Raw genomic sequence first — 15,811 nt, 5'->3', positions numbered from 1 at the left:
GCATCAGCAGAAACATCAACCTGCCCAGATACTGAGGTCCAATTGCAAGGTTAAATAACCTCTTCTTGGAGCAAGACCTGAAGTCTTCCGAACAAAGTAACCAGTTGGTATTCTGGGGATGAGGGCATATGTTTCCCTTTGAGTCATAACATAATTATCACTGTTTGGAATTCAGAAGAGAGATCACAGCAATGGTTCTCTTCTTGTTAAGACACAGGCATGATAAAACACCTTAATCTTGCTCAGGATGTAGCCAGTTATTTTTTTAAACATAACAACTTGTTAAGATTTCTAATCATTGAAAACCTACTGGTGAATTACTGAAGCAAGGATGGCTGCTGGGAAAAAACCACAACATACGATGAGTTCAGATAGCAGCCTCTTCCATTTCATTAAATAATTTAAAGAGTGTAGATATATTTTGCAATTATTAAAGTTTTTTTAAGGCTTCATGATTTGAAACTCTAAGACTTTTGAATCTATTAAACAATTCAAGAAGCCAAATTCATTACTGAGGTAACTATAACAGAAGGGAATAACAAACCCATATCTTTACAGATTACAAGCCTTTCTTACCATTATGTAATCAGATTTTTAAATATCAGTTCTATGCATAGGATACTAATATATAACATTTTCAGATGGGCCACGTTTCAGATTCTTAAGTAAACAAAAGTTTCCATAAACAACACATGCTTAATTTGCCTGCGGGATACAACAGTTAAGACCTGTAACCCACACACCAAAGAGCTTCAAAGCAGTTCAACAATAGGTTTTCTAGAGGACAACCTTACTGCTTAGTTATACTTACACTACTGAAAATTTAGAGTAATCCCTTTATAATCATGCCTGCTACTGCAGTAAAGAGTTCTGCTCTTCTTATTTTTTTTTTTTTTCTTTTTAGGAGGTGGATCCGTATTTTTTTTAAACACATAACTGCGTTTGTTCCACATTCATTAACACATCTGAAAAGTTATTGATAACTCACGGCTCGGCGAATGCGGGGCCTTTCTGACACTCCCTTGCAGATTGATGTAGGCAGGCAAAGATACATTGAACCTTTATAAATAAAACAAGGGGCCAGATTGTTCAGTTTGTATAGAATAATAGACTCTGCCAGCAATTTTAACACAGCATCTAGAAATACATGTTGACTGTAAAGATTCTTCTATATAAAGACACATGAACAAAATAAAGAAAAGTATTTAAAAACCCCCACATCTGGCAGCCTAAAAGCACTAACCTAACAGAAGTCAAGGAGTTATCGAGACCAGAAAATTGCTGGAAAATGGTGGTTCTTCATGTAAAGTTGGCAAGCAGTATTTTCACAGACATTACCTCAACATCTGGTCATAGCTTTTTTTCACACCTCTACCACAACTAGGTATTGATGCTACAGCTGAAACATAATCTTTTTTCCACCAAAGTGGCTAGCATGATAATCACAATTACCAAACCGAGGTCAGACAGCATGGGGGGGAGGGAGAAAGAGCTGGCAGAAACTAGTCAACAACAGCCTCCAGAACACTTTACACATTTACGTTTTAAACCTTTGTTCTTTCTGCACTGTGCCTTTGGTATAGTATTTAAGGGACTTTCAGGAAGGCTTCCATACACAGATCATTTGGGTGTTTACCTCTTCCTTCCTCTGAAAAACAGTTTCATACCTTTGCATTTCTTCTTAATCTATGTTGTTTCAGAAGGAAAAACTTATCAAAAAGGTGTCATATGCCACGTCCTAACAATGACTGAATTTTGTGTCCCTCTGGCAGCTCATTCGCAAGTCTGACAGCCTCAGAAGAAAATGCTCTTACTTATTAATGAATTTTGTGAGCTCCAATACTCCTGAATAGTGCACACCTGTTGGCAAAGACAGAAGATGCATTCTGCTGCTGACCCACAGATGAATCATCTTGAGTAGGGGATGACCTGAGGTCTACATGAGTTGCTGGGGGGAGGGCAGAATAAAATCTATGGATCCACTATGCACCTGACATTCTGCCTACAGCAAATAAAACTTATGCAGATGCCTTCTAAGAATTAAAACAACATAAACAGATGTGTTCTTAAGCCAAGGACTTCCACAGTACATTGATAACCAAGACACTACTTCTCCTTGTCAAACTGTACATAGGTTGATACCCTCTTTGTATGGTCAAACAAACAAGAGAATGCTAAATAATGCTTATGAGTGTTTAGAAAAAAAAGGCTTTATATATCCTGTAATAAGAAAGTAATACATCTAAAACACCAAGTAGCTGCATCATCTAAATTTTAGAAGTATTCTTAAACATTTGTAAAGAGGACACTGATATTTCAGACCTTATTGCAAGTTGTATTTTAACATTAATTAAATTAGCTCAGAATAGCAACTTATTTAACCCTGCCTCTGAAAAAGAGCAGAGTATCCAACTACTTGATCTTTAGGACTCATGAGTATTAAAGAAATCAAAGTAATTTACCAAGGTATTACAGGAGTCAACATCTATTAAGCCAAAAGAAAAAGGCTGATAAAATTTATATGGAAAAAATATAAATTAAATTTTCCTCAAGAAGCAAAATCTTTAGTTTACTTAACATACCTGTCCCAAACCACATTTCTATAAGAGATTAGTTTCCAGGTGAACGGAAAACTTTGAAACAGAATTGAAACCATTCAAGTAAAAAAGCAAAACGTTAAGGAAACTTCGACACTTGCACATGTCCTATCCTTTATAAGCATAAGGAATCTGCACACTAGAGACACAAATATTAAAGACATTATGGCAGTAACATAAACTTTCTAATGGAAGTTTTCTATTTTGTATGAAACATGCTGACTGCAAAATTTACATCAATATTCAAGACTAATGCATACTGCTGATTAAGGAACATCCAGAGGTTAAGATCACAATGTGCACTTGTACTATACAATTCATTTTGAACTCCCAATTCTAACCTATAAACAAGCCTCCACAATGTCATTCCTGTTCAGTACATTTTAGTCACAAGTCATCAGAATGAACACTTAGGCATCAACAATGCTTAGCATTATAACGTGCTCATATCAATGACTTCTTTGATCCATCATCTCTTACTATTCTGATGCACCCTAATACACTACTATCAACAATCCCAGTGCACAAATGAGAATCACCCTTTATAATCCAACTGTAACCTCTAATTGTAAACTAATGGTGCAATCTATGCAAAGAAAACAATGAGCATTTGAATTTTCATGCTGTTGACTTCCTGCATTAAGCTACATCAACAAAAAATTGTTAACTTTCCACTCAAATTTTTGAAGCACAAGTCCCAACATATTGGCCAGGGACTCTGAAAGCTTTATTCAAGAAGAGCTACCAACTGGGTGGAGTATCTGGTTAAAAACTGTGTATCAAATTTCATTCGCAAAGTAAGCCCTCTATAGCAAATATTCATCATTATTTAAGCGAAGCTTAAGCAGTCACAGAAGATCCTGTTCCTGCTGCACACTGAATGGGCAGCTAATTCTTATATTTTTGTCACTAACACTGGATGCATTTTTACCACAACACCTTTAGAATAATACATATTTTTAAGTAGGACTGCTTCTGGTTTACACCATGACTGAAGTAATACTTGTGAATGCAGAATATAATGAAATAATTTTTTAGCTAATGCGTTACAAGTGGAACTAATATATGAATGAACATGCCTATTTGCTTCTTCACAAACACCATTTCATAAGGTGTCCCAAAGAGAGAGTAGAAAAATTCCTCAAGTTCTTTACTGTTCTCCTCATTTTCAAAGGCTAAACTACCAGAACTTTGTAACAAAGCTAGCAATTACAAACAATTCGCTAAACATGATCGTTGCTCTTAAAACCTTCTGATCACTCCTGATTGACAAAGCATCTTTTCATGAAGTTTATGTGTTGCAACTATTTTCAGATTTCTGAGCTGATACCAATTCAACATTTGGGGCAGGTTTTGCAGAAATTCCTGTATATGAAATACTTTTCTCTGCCATTACTGCTGATCCATATTTGAAAGCCGAGCTCTCATCCTTCCACCTCCACGTGTAACGCAAAGTGGAAAACCAAAATCTATCTATCCTGAAAATACCAACATCAACCCATTACGCATCATTAAGCACACAGATACTTCAGTAATCTCATACAGAAACAAAGATATTAAAAAATGGGTTACATGTCTGGATTACACCTCTGTTACCACATAAAGTGTGCCACCAAACACAAGATGGCTAAAATTAGCGCAGGAGCGTCACTTCAGCTCCTCCCAAACAACGAGGACAGAAAAGTCACACATTAGTAACCACTGCTAAGGATAACTGATGTATAAAACAGAAAAAATGGTTAGGATGTGAATAGATGCAAACAGAATATTGTAAGTTTCAAAGCCAGAAGAAGATGATCTACAACAAGAAAAGTGCTTTGCTAGTAACAGCTGAAGAACCAAAGACTTTGAACACAGCAGCTCAGCTCAAAAAGCTAGCAGGTGAAGCCAAAGAGGTGCTGACTGGCACTTCATACATATGAGTTCTGTATATCTAAAGGCTGCAGAGATTTTTCTGCTAGTCACATAGCATAGTATTTGTTAGGATGCTTGGGAGAACGTTTTCATGAGCACATCTACATCTCAGAAGCATGCACAAATTCACCTGTCCTTACAAGAATCCAATTAACTTTGCTAGCTTTACATATCCCTAAACTATACACTAATTTTGAAGTAGCGGCAATTATTTTAAGAAACCCAAACCACCACCACCACCACATTTCTTTGCAACAGTCAAGTCTTAGCAGTTTCAAGATGTGTGGCACCAGGGCCATTTGGACCTGCTGTGTCTGCACTACTGTCAGAAGCAATGATCCTGCTTCACCCCCTGTTTCTAACCAATTCCTCATGCTCTCACTCCTGTAGCAAGGCGAAGCACATAACTGACCTGCAGGAAAATGAACTAGTTGGGCAAGATAAGCTGATTTAAGATAAAACTGCATCTTTTCAACCAGGCCTTTAAAGAAAACTTGTCAATCTTTGCCCATTTCAACTATATTCTGAAAAAAAAAAAAAACAGCAAAACCCCCCAAACCCTGGGGGACTAATACCAATTGTTAACATTTCACTCAATTTGTAAATGACTTGATTTACAGTTATGATTCTATCTGTAAGGTTCACTTCTGTTTTCTAGAGAACAGGGATGGCAAAAACAGGGTTTATCTAAGCATACTATAAAAAAAATGTAATACTATAATGTAATACAATTAAAAAAATGTAATAAAAACTCCTTTAGTTTAACTGCTAACAAGAAAAAAAACCATGAAGAAAACATTCATATGTAGATACATAAGATTAGCACCTGATCTTCAACACTTCCTATTTCTCATTGTTTGGGAACCCCATGTTGTATCTTCAGTAATTTATATTTAAGCCTCTCTAAGTATGCCTGGTTATCAGTGCTTGAAATGACATTTCAGAGAAGATTTCTTTTAACCCGTAGTCATAAGTATATTAAATGTAAATGAGCCCAGGCTTTTACATCAAAATCTAAGGCACTTTTAATTTTTTTTTTAATTCTGGCATGGTCCACATTCAATTCAGTTTTCTACTTCTTGTCAGAGAAGCATGCAAAAGAAGTTTAACTTGGGTATATTTAATGTATTAAAAAAAGCCAGCTTCTTTTTAAATGTGCTTTTTCCGAGTGTGTAACAGAACCATACCTGCCATTTACAGAATTATTTCATTGTATTGACATTAACAATACAACCGCTTTTTAGATGACCCAGACATATTCTAAGAACTGCAACTCACTGGAAACTGCTGAGGAGCACCTGCCAAGTGCCTTCAGGTTCACTCTGTCAGGTGTCTGTCACATGAGCAAAGGCAGGCAGGGAGCACCAGGGCACTGGCCCAGGCAGCTGCCAAGAGGCTATGCCAGAACCTCACATCCTGGCAGGTACCGCCAGCGATGCCGTGTGACCACAAGTGCATCTATCCTACTGCCAAAACTCAGACAAGGGAGGAAGCAGGTTGCCAAAGCAGGACAGGAGGCTCTCAGTTCTCCCTGTCCACGAGCATAGGGCCCTCTGGGAAAGGGCCCAGCAAGGGGCAGGCCTGAAGCTGCATACCTGGTTCTAGTTGGCCACGTGTCTGGCTGCTCTGTTCGACATGAGAAGACTCCTGTCTAACACAGTTTGTTTTCCATAAATATTCTTACAGCTCAGTGGGTATTTTCTGAATCAATTTGACCAATATGGAGCTGTGCTTTCTAGGGGTTCTTAGAGCTTAACAGCAAATCCATAAACATTTAATAACTACGTCCTCCAAGCTTCTCCATTCTGGCCCTAGGGACACCATTTATAATGAGTGTGCACATGCTTCCACAAATTACAGCCTACAGCTCATCTCCTAAAACCATGTCTGAGCATCTCATTGTGGAATTTTCAAAACCATTTTCAGAGCACATTCCTGTTCTCTATAAATGATACTATAAGCGAAAAAAAATAAAAAAAAAGACTACATATATTCAGGTATCACCACTGGTTTTGAGTTTACCTCATTTACCTCTGAGTTTTTTCTATTCCCACTGAAGAGACCAAATGTTAGATCTACCGTTTCTAAAATAGGTTTAAACTTGTATATTCTAGGTTCCTCAAAAAAAACCCCCAAAACAACCCAACAACAAAAAACCAAAACACCCTCAAACCCAAACAACACAACCCACCCAAAACAAAACAAAAAACCCCACCAGACTGTGTAAAGTATAAAATTAAAAAGCACTTCCCTAATTTTTAACAATATACAACACAAACATTGCCCAAGAAAGATTATTTTTTAAAAAACATTTTAAACTCCATTGTGCTGCCAGGCAGAGCAAAATCAAATGGGGACAAGTGGTGAAATGAGAGCTATCTCCTACCAGGAATTTAAAAAATTGCCACATTCTCATGAAAAGCTGCAATTTGCATATTACTAGAAACAGAATATTTGTCAAAGGTAATAGAAACATAAAAAACCCCCAATGACCCCAAATCCCACTACTCTCAAGGTTAGCAACATTTCAATGACCTTGAGCCTGGCCTTGAATTTAGTAAGTACCAGCTCTGCAAAAAAGGCATATTTTCAATCCCTGTGCACACTCCAGTTTAAATAATACTCCACTGGATTTTTAATTTTTTCTTTAAACTGGAGTGGTGTTCCATAGAGATCCTTAATCCAATAATGGAAGCCAGTTTTGCAAATGGTGTTTTCTTCTTATCCTTCCTCATCCTGCCAGTTCTGTTTAAATGCCTCCTCTCTAGCCAGTTTCTAAACAGCACAGGCGGTTTAGGAATTACAGAGTGGGTGGGAGGGGGGAATACAAACATCAATAAACTAACTGCTTTCTCACAAAGCTAAAAAAAAAACTAGTGACTTTTCCTGGTTTAGATGTTAGTCACAGCATTTTTGAGCTGTCACAGGTAAATCACACTCTTCTCCCACCGCCCAACAGAAAATACTTTCAGAAATTGCAACAGCTCCCCCATCCCCCTTAAACTTTCTGTGTAGTCTTAGGCAGCTCTGAGACAGCGATCTAGGTGCCAACACTGGGAAGACTCGAGTTTCATAAGCAAAATGTTACTTTGCCAAGCACTTAGACACGCGCAGCCACAACAGGAAGTATTGGAAAATCTTCTGGAGCAAGACAAAACCACCCTAAATTAGATCCTGCACGATGACTACTCACTAACCAGCCTTACTCTGGAAGGCAATCTTTGCAGAACAAAGATTAGAACTTAGCGGAAAGCATTCATAGTATATGGGGTACGCGAAAACTAGTTACATCCATTCAAAATTCTATATTATACTAAATAAGCTGTCAGATCACATTAGCCCAGTACCAACAGATGATTGGCACACACGAGATACATCCCACTTCCTACATCCTAATCGGTGCACAGGGAAACAGGTAACGATTAATTCCGCAGGAAGCTTCAACAAACATGTAACACATCTGCAAGAGCGAGTACGACATGCAGAACACTTAAATCATCTCTAATTGCTGCCTACCCTCGGGTGCAGTATTCTTTTGCTTATAAGTTAAGAACTGCACAGTGTAACAGGAACTGCTCTTTCCCAGCAGCATCCCAGTTATGTGGATTTATGGTCAAGTGCCGGTTCAAACTTTCGAGTTCATCGCCACGCGCCCTGACAAAAACTGTGAGCAGCTTTACACAGCAATAATCTTCAGTTCACTGCGCGACCACAGAGCGATCTGAAACCCGGCCGTACATCTAATATCTCCCTCAGGGAATTACTGCCTCCAGATGTTAAGCTTTCAGTTAGCCGTTTGGGGCTTGATTTTACAAGACCTTGTCCACTTGGGTCAACCCCACTTTGCCTTTCAGAAAGCAACAGCCGTACCCGCCTGCTAACTGACACGATGGCTTGGGTCGGAATTTACACAAAAACTACAATAACATAAAAACCCACCCTGCTCTATGGAAGGGGCTGTTGGCTTACGGGGGATTTTCTGGTTCGCTGTGTCCCCCCTCCCCACGACCAGAATGTCGCAGCCGCCGTGTCCCTCCACGGGACGGCGCGGGAGGGCTGCGGGCACCGCCGGCAGCGCATCTCCCTCCGATAGCACCGGGAACGGCAGCGCCCGGCGCCGACAGCTCCGCTGGGGGAGGCGGTGCCCAGCCCCCCCACCCGCCGGTGACCGACGGCCCCGCCCCGCGGGGGAAGCGGGGAACGGGCCCCGGGCCTGCCAATCACGGCGAGCGCCGCCCGGCCCGCCCGGAGCCGCCGTGACCTCCGGGGCTGCGGCGGCTCCGCCCCCTCCTGCCCGCCCCGCCGCGGCCGGGGGGCACTTACCGTCCCGGGACGTGCCCATGAGCTGGTCCAGCATGGCGCGCATCTGGGCCTGCGCCGACATCCTGAGCGCGGGGACGGCCGGCGCAGCCCGGCCGAGTCACGCCGACAGCGGCCTGCAAGGCCCGAGGCGCGGCGGGCGCTCGGCCCTGCCCCTCGCGTCACGGGCGGGCCCGGGCGGGGCCGCTCCCCCGCCGCCGCGGGGGGAGGGAGGGGAGCGGTCGCTGCCTCCGCCTGGCGCTCCCAGGGGGAGGCGGAGCGGGAATCCCGCCTCGCGCCGGGCCCGGTGCCGCCGGTGCCGCCGCCTCGCGCCCCCGCACGCGCCCCCTCCGCGCGCTCCCTCCCGCGCCCGCCACGCGCGCGCGCCGGCGGGAACGGAAACCCACGCGCAGGCGCCCTACGTCTCTCCGTCCGCTCGGCGACGTCAGCGCGGACGGGCCGCGGCGCCCTCCCATTGGCCACGGCCCGCGGTGCTCGGCCGGTGACGCACCGCGTGGCGAGGCGCCTGATTGGACCGCCGGGCTGGGCCTCTGGGGCGCGCTGATTGGCCAGGGGGGCCCGCGTGGCTGCTGTGACGTCATGGTCTCTGGGTCAGCGGCGGCGGGCGGGGCGGGGCGTCTGGGAGCTCCTGGGGGACGGTCCCATTTGGAGACAGTTCCCTCACTGGACTCATGTCCAGCACCGCTGCAGTCGCCCCGTGCTTCGCTCAAGCTGCCGGGTGCGGTGGTGGTGATGAAAGTTACTGTAATACCCCGCTTCTTGGAGAACCTCCCTTAAAACTGAAGCTTCGCCACGTGCGGCAGCAAATTCAGCTTGCGAGGCGCTGAGATCCAATTTCAAAATTGGATTCACGTTCTCCGTTCCAACGTCTGCACTTTGTGACTCTCCCTTTGTCAACCGTGGTGTTGCCATCTAGTGCCCAGGACCCGTCATGGATATCAGTTCTAATCGTCCACCAGCGCGGTCGCGTTCAGCTTTTGAGATTACCTCAGTACGAGTGAGAAAAGGCAACACAAACCACCCGCTTAATTACGTGTATTTCACAAGGACTTGCAGAGAAGATGAAGTGCTCTTCTATCACATGTCCACGGAAAGATTCTCTGCCCGGTGCCCCTCAGCTATTTAGAACATGTCCTGGCATTGCTTTTTCTTTAAAATATAAATTTACTTTTGTTGGTCATTTCTTTGGATTGAAGGTGAAGTAAATGGAAGAGATACCGAGTGGTTAAAATTTTCTCCTTTTTAATACCTTAATATGCTTAGGGGAAATTGAGAAGCTTTAGCTATTATTCCTACCCACACCGTACAACCTTTAGTCCATTGGAAAAGTAAATTGCATGAACGCAGCAGCTACATGAAATAATTCAGAACAACCAGTATGACACAGCTACTCTCAGGGTGTGGTGACATCTCATAACTTAGATCTACTATGCTGAAAATAGGTTGGTACTTTCCCACCTGTGATATCAATGTTTTTCAAAAAACCCACTGCTGTTGAACTTGTGAGACACTGTAAGTCTTGCAACTGGAATCTGGTCTACAGAGCACTAAAACCTGTAGTTCCCACCTCCTTACCTTACCTCAGTAGCCCAAATCTCCTCAGTTTTAAGGATCTATTCTCTATGTGCTGTACCGTGGGGATTAAACCATCTTATCATTCTATTTGCAATGCTTTTCTGACAGAATACTTTGTTTTCCCTGGCAGTAAAAAAAAAATCAATAGTTTTGTTAGCCTTGCTTAAAGCTCCTCCCCATGTAAACAAATCTCACATTTTTTGCCACTTTAGGTCATGCTTATTACAGATTTCTTACGTATCTTACCTACAATTCAACACTCTTCTGAGAAAAGAACAGCAACAATTTGAGCCCCTTTTTCAAAAAGAAACTTGCCATTTCAGATTGCAAGACAAATAAGAAAAGGCAGTGCCACGTATGTCCCCGGTGCGACTGGAAGTGGCTAGTTCCCCTTAGCTTTTCTGAGACTTGCAGTGAGTGAGGGCAGCACAGGAGGTTGGAAGCCACATGAAGGACTTCTTGGGGACACTGAGAAACACATAATTCATCAAGAAGAAACCACCTCTGTGAATCGCCAGCGCTTGCTCACCGCCGTGGAAAAAAATAAGACAGACGTTTGTGCTACTGCAGTGCTCACCAGAATCCACGGATGTCCCACAGAAGGGCCTTGTTCTTGGGAGAGTAGGAAATTACACACACAGAGAATGTGCCTGGAAAATGCTACAGTAAACACTAGGCAAATTCACTTACCTACTGTTTTTGAACCACGAACCCTTGCAACCTCTCAGACAAAGCAGTTCAGCAGTGAAGGCTTTTATGTTTTTCCACTAAAAGCCACCTGTCACCTCGTGCAGGCTGCCCATCATACCACAAGCTCAGACGGACGAGGGGTCTGGGAAGCCTGATAAAAGGAGAGAGGGGTTCCCAGTTATGGCTCTTTCACACCATAACCTAAACTGAGGAAAAAAACCCTGCTGGAGAACGCAGCCTGTTCCGGTAGCCGTAGGATATTTATTGAGGAATAATGAGTTTACACAGCAGACCCATGTCAGCCTTTCCCCCCCGGCTGCTGGGGCAGCCTGAAGCCCACCAGCCCGGCGACCTCCTCGGGCGAGCGCTCGCCCTTGCCGTGGTACTCGCGGTGCAGGGCCTCGTGCTCGCGGACACTGCGGAGCAGGCACAGGTAGGTGGCGGCCTGGAAGTGCAGCTCCTGCTGGGCCCGGCACAGCTTCTCGCTGGTCACCTGCGGGGAGCGGCGGTCAGGGCGGCCCAGAGGCCTCGCCGAGCCCCGGGGCTGCTCGGGCAGGAGTGAGTGGGTAGGAGGGAGGGAGAGGGGACCTGCGCGTACCCGGTGCGCGCGGAAGGCCGCGAGCACGTGGCGATAGGCGGGGCTGTCGCGATAGTGGCGGCCGGCGGCGTGGCGGAGCTCGCGCAGGAGCGCGCGCAGCGTGCGCAGGGGGGTGCCCAGCGCCGCCATCTTCCGCCCCCCCGCGCGCGCGCGCGCCCGCCCGCCGGCCAATCGGGCGCCGCCGCCTGGCTCCGCGACCTCGCCCTCGCGCCCTGACAGTGCGCGCTGCCGAGAGCCGAGCGAACGATCGCCTCCTCGCGCACCCCCCCCCGCCGCCATGGCAACCAGCGCAGGTCCGTGCCGGTGGTCGGGCGGCCGGGACGGTCCGTGCCCGCACCCCCCTCACGCTGGGCCGGGGGTTGAGCGGCCCGCCGCCGGCCTGTGGTACCGGAGCGGGGTCACCGTGAGACACCCGAGGGGCCCATCTCGCTGCGGGAAGCCGAGCTGGTCCGCAGCCGCGCCTCGCGCAAGTTTTTGGGGTCTCCGGATTAAAAGGGTCTGCACGTCTCGCTAGGGCCAGCAGGGGACGGCCAGCAAGAAGTCCAGGAGCCGCACACTCGCGGCAGCCGGCGGCTCGCGGGCACCCGGAGAAACGGCGAGGCTTGAGGAGGAAAAAAAAGCACCCACCCCAGATGGGACTCGAACCCACAATCCCTGGCTTAGGAGGCCAATGCCTTATCCATTAGGCCACTGGGGCTGCCGCGGGAAAGAGTTTTCCGCGCGTCTACTTGTCTCCTGTCCCCGCCCCCTTTGCCTTTTATGAAGCACATCAGAAGCCGCGGACTGGGCAGCGCCGCCCCGCGCGGCTGCCGCGCGGCCCCCTGGGAGCCGGGGCGGGGCTACCGCGGCTCATCACAACGCGCCCCGCAGGGGCAGCGCACCCCGTTGTACCCATCCGCTGGAGCTTTAAAGCGCTGTTCCTCGCACCCTCCCCATCCCCAAAACGGAAAAGCCCTACAAAACGCCCCAAGGGAGGACCCTTCAAGTGAAACCTTTTTACATCTTTATTTTTGTGAGAAATCACAGAGACAGGACTAATATGTACATTCCTCTTTATTTAATACAGCACAGACACGGGACACATAAAAAAAGAAAAGTACACTCATGAAAAAGCCTGTCGCGGTCAGGGACAGGGAACAGCTATGCCGAATCGAGTAAGGCTCCTACTGCAGAACAGGGGTCTGCCGGCAAGGGTGGATCCCAGAGCAAAGTCTGCTGCCAAAAAAAAAGCTTTGCGCTCCTTTCAGGAAAGCAGAAAAGGGCAAGTCCCTTCCGGAACAGGTGAAGGCAGCATTACCTGCAGGGTGCAGGATACAAACCCCATTACTGTGTTTGGATCAAAGCACTGATAAAATGAAATGCTCTCCAGTTATTTTTGCAGAGGGGCAATAGTCCTGACCTCTGAAAGCATTGGACTGCTCAGGGATAGCAAACCTGAGTACCTGGAAGGAGTGAAAACATCAAGTAGTCACACAGAAGAGAGTTAAAATTAGCCTCCCTGATAGGGCTCTGCTACCCACAACTGGAAACGTGCAGGGGAACAAACCAGCTTCCCAACTAACAAAAGACTAACAGCCATTAAACTGACCAGAACAATATACGTATTTGGAACTGACGCAGGCTTTTGTGGCAGCAGCTTCTTCCTTTTCCTGCCTCAGTTCAGGATGGAGATAAAGCAGGCACCAGTTCCTCTGGCAAAGAGCCTTACACACTTTTAAAAAATTAAAATACAAAAAAGGGAGACAGGTGTTATTTACAAAATCCATGGCTGGTACAGTACATCATTTTTAAGACACACTAAATGCTACAATCTTTCAGGTCCTGAGATTATTACAAAAAAACCCCCAACAACTCAAAACTTGTGTTCAGGTCCAGTTTTATATGGAGAGAGGAAAGAAACCACACATTTAAAACACAGTATCCCTTGAAGTTATTGGAACATACCTCCCTAAAAATTCCAAATGAAAGTGGTGCTAACCGCCCAAATGTAGCTGCATTTGGTTGTTCAGGCTTGTTGTCACAAGAGGGGAGCATTTCACGGGGCAGTTTCCCTGGAAAGCTCATCAGGTAAGCACAAGGCTGTTGAGATCCTCTCTCCATCACTCAGCCCTATAATCCGAAATGTGCGAGTATTAAAAAAAGGAAGGTGATCTTGTACAAAGTCATGAAGGACTGAGTAAAGCATCACAGGAATCAACAACTCAAACAGGTTTGCCATCTTGTAGTAACTGTGCATTCCTTTGTTTGAAGCTGAGGAATGCAAAGAATTCTCGCACTGATTTAACACTCGTTTATAAAAAAATAAACCTCGGCCAGCCTTTTGTTCTGAGCTCCCCAGTGAAAGGCAGCAAAATGGTTTCTCAGCCCTTCATTGTCTGGGGGATCACAGCAAGTCAGGTAGAGTTAAGCTGGCTACATCCAAACTTGCTAAAATATTTATATACTAAAAGTGACACCAAGCAAAGGATATGGAGGCCAAACTGCTGTTGAGGGGATGATCCCTACTGCCATTAGCTGTGCAGGGCACTTTTCTTCACTTAGCCTCTTTTATCAGGCAGAACCAAAGGGACTTGCACCCACACCTGTTTTTTCTTCCAATGAAATATTCTGAACATAGAGATTTTGTACCATCAGAAGTTATCAACCCAGATGCCCTTTTTATTATAAGCACCTGATCTTAAGCTAGAGAATGCCAACATTGTAAGGATTACTAATTAAATGCTTTTAACCCTTAGTAAAAGAAGACTACAAGAGACAAATCACATAACAAGGGTACTAGTTTAACTGCTAAAATATAGCGCTGCTCAGTAGACTTTTGAGGGTAAAAAGTAGGAGTTAATTTTGTTTTTTTTTTTTAAACAGTAGTCCAAAAATAAAATTTCTCCATCTATTTCCAATACAGATCTTGAGAACTATGCAAGAACATGGTACTAATTGCTACATGATGGAATCACCGGCAATAAAACACACACTACAGTTCTCATCTCTGAGCTAAATTGTTATTTGAGTTACATACAACAAGACTAAAAGACCAGTGAGAAATACCTGGGGACTGTGATTTAGCTTTTACTTAGCTGATAACTCCCCATGTTTAGAAGCAACTTCATTTCAGTGAAGAACTAATTTAATTCACTCCTGATGCTGGAAAGAAACCTGGGATGTCTCATTAGTTTCTCCCCAAATCCAATCTGTACATCAAAAAACATTGCTGCAGCTTCTTAAACCAATTGTGAGAGCTGAATATTCTGAGAAACTCTCAGACTAAAACCTGTCACAAGAGGTGATTTTAGCTTCCCTCTCAAAGCAACTTCATGACACTTGACACTACGTGTTGCATCAGTGAAAGGGTTTCTTTTTTAAAATACAGTTTTTTTCTTCATGTTAGCAAAAAAGTTCTGCAGTACAGACATTCAAAAATATTCCATTTTCTTTGGGTAAAATTTCAGCATGTGTTAAGAGGGGTAGGTAGGAAAAGGAATGCATGTAACACTGAAACACATATACTTATCTGCATAGTTGATATTAGTGACTACTAATCAAACTAAGGCTTTATCTGGAAAAAGCTGAGAACACAAGACAGTTTCTTTCCCCACTCCTCTGGTGAAATCTGCTAAGTTTTAATGTAGCTCTGGCTGCCTTGGCAGCTACACAGTTTGGCCTACAATGATAGCATCTCCTGACTGGTTTTGGTTGATTCTCCCCTGCTCTTTTTCTCTTGGTACTAGACAGCAGCAAACATGACTGTCTGTCAATAAAACACTTCTGTACACATTACTAGGAGGAAAAAGAAGAAAAAAACATAAAAAACCCTTTTAGCATTGCACATGATAGGAGTCAAACATAGTGTACATTGCTTGCTTCTGTAGAAGCTTCTGAAGAAACTGTACGTTTCTTCATCATGAAGAAAAACTTACTAGTTAATGGTTGTTATTTAAGCAGGAGATGACAGCAAGGGAAGAGACTGAAATGTGTTTCTAGATACAAAACATGGTTGTTGGTGGTGGGGTTTTTTCTTCTTTTTTTTTCCTCCTCCCCAAGTTGCTCTGTAGAATTATAGCTGTCAAAAATGGCTACAAAATACACACCTATATCCTTGACTACTGACAAGATCAGTGCA

General features: G+C 44.7%; 2 protein-coding genes and 1 non-coding gene across 5 annotated transcripts in view; all 3 read right to left on the bottom strand.

Moving 5' to 3' along the window:
* LOC116787484 (putative RNA-binding protein Luc7-like 2) overlaps positions 1-9,198 on the bottom strand; it is a 32,449-nt gene extending 23,251 nt beyond the window's left edge. Inside the window, exons 1-2 of one of the 3 annotated variants that reach the window (XM_032689122.1) lie at positions 8,835-8,956; positions 989-1,059 (exon numbers count right to left, since the gene is read on the bottom strand). Coding sequence is in view for 2 of the 3 variants with exons in the window: in XM_032689119.1 (XP_032545010.1) it covers positions 8,835-8,895 (61 nt within the window). In the remaining variant the exon portion in view is untranslated. Of the gene's footprint in view, positions 1-988; positions 1,060-8,834 lie in introns of all 3 variants that reach the window. The other 2 variants (XM_032689119.1, XM_032689121.1) reach the window with 2 other exon arrangements.
* Positions 9,199-11,335: 2,137 nt separating this feature from the next.
* On the bottom strand, positions 11,336-11,879 carry FMC1 (formation of mitochondrial complex V assembly factor 1 homolog). Its single transcript, XM_032689128.1, has 2 exons — positions 11,695-11,879; positions 11,336-11,589 (listed from the first exon to the last, which is right to left on the bottom strand). The coding sequence occupies exons 1-2, from the start codon at positions 11,821-11,823 to the stop codon at positions 11,395-11,397; spliced, it is 324 nt and encodes a 107-aa protein (XP_032545019.1). The 5' UTR covers positions 11,824-11,879; the 3' UTR covers positions 11,336-11,394.
* Positions 11,880-12,318: 439 nt separating this feature from the next.
* Positions 12,319-12,391, bottom strand: TRNAR-CCU. The gene has a single exon. It is a non-coding gene; the product is annotated as a tRNA-Arg (tRNA).
* Positions 12,392-15,811: the final 3,420 nt, after the last annotated feature.

This window comes from Chiroxiphia lanceolata, chromosome 5 (genome assembly GCF_009829145.1).
Source record: "Chiroxiphia lanceolata isolate bChiLan1 chromosome 5, bChiLan1.pri, whole genome shotgun sequence".
In the NCBI taxonomy this organism is placed as follows: domain Eukaryota; kingdom Metazoa; phylum Chordata; class Aves; order Passeriformes; family Pipridae; genus Chiroxiphia; species Chiroxiphia lanceolata.
Note: the sequence above shows the minus strand (reverse complement) of the source record. Positions and strands in the feature narration are given on the sequence as shown.

Excerpts from the sequence above, each read along its gene's own strand:
- FMC1 (XM_032689128.1), bottom strand. The coding sequence starts at position 11,823 with ATGGCGGCGCTGGGCACCCCCCTGCGCACGCTGCGCGCGCTCCTGCGC. Across the intron at positions 11,590-11,694 it reads CGGCCTTCCGCGCGCACCGG|GTGACCAGCGAGAAGCTGTG; the intron begins GTACGCGCAGGT and ends CGCTCCCCGCAG.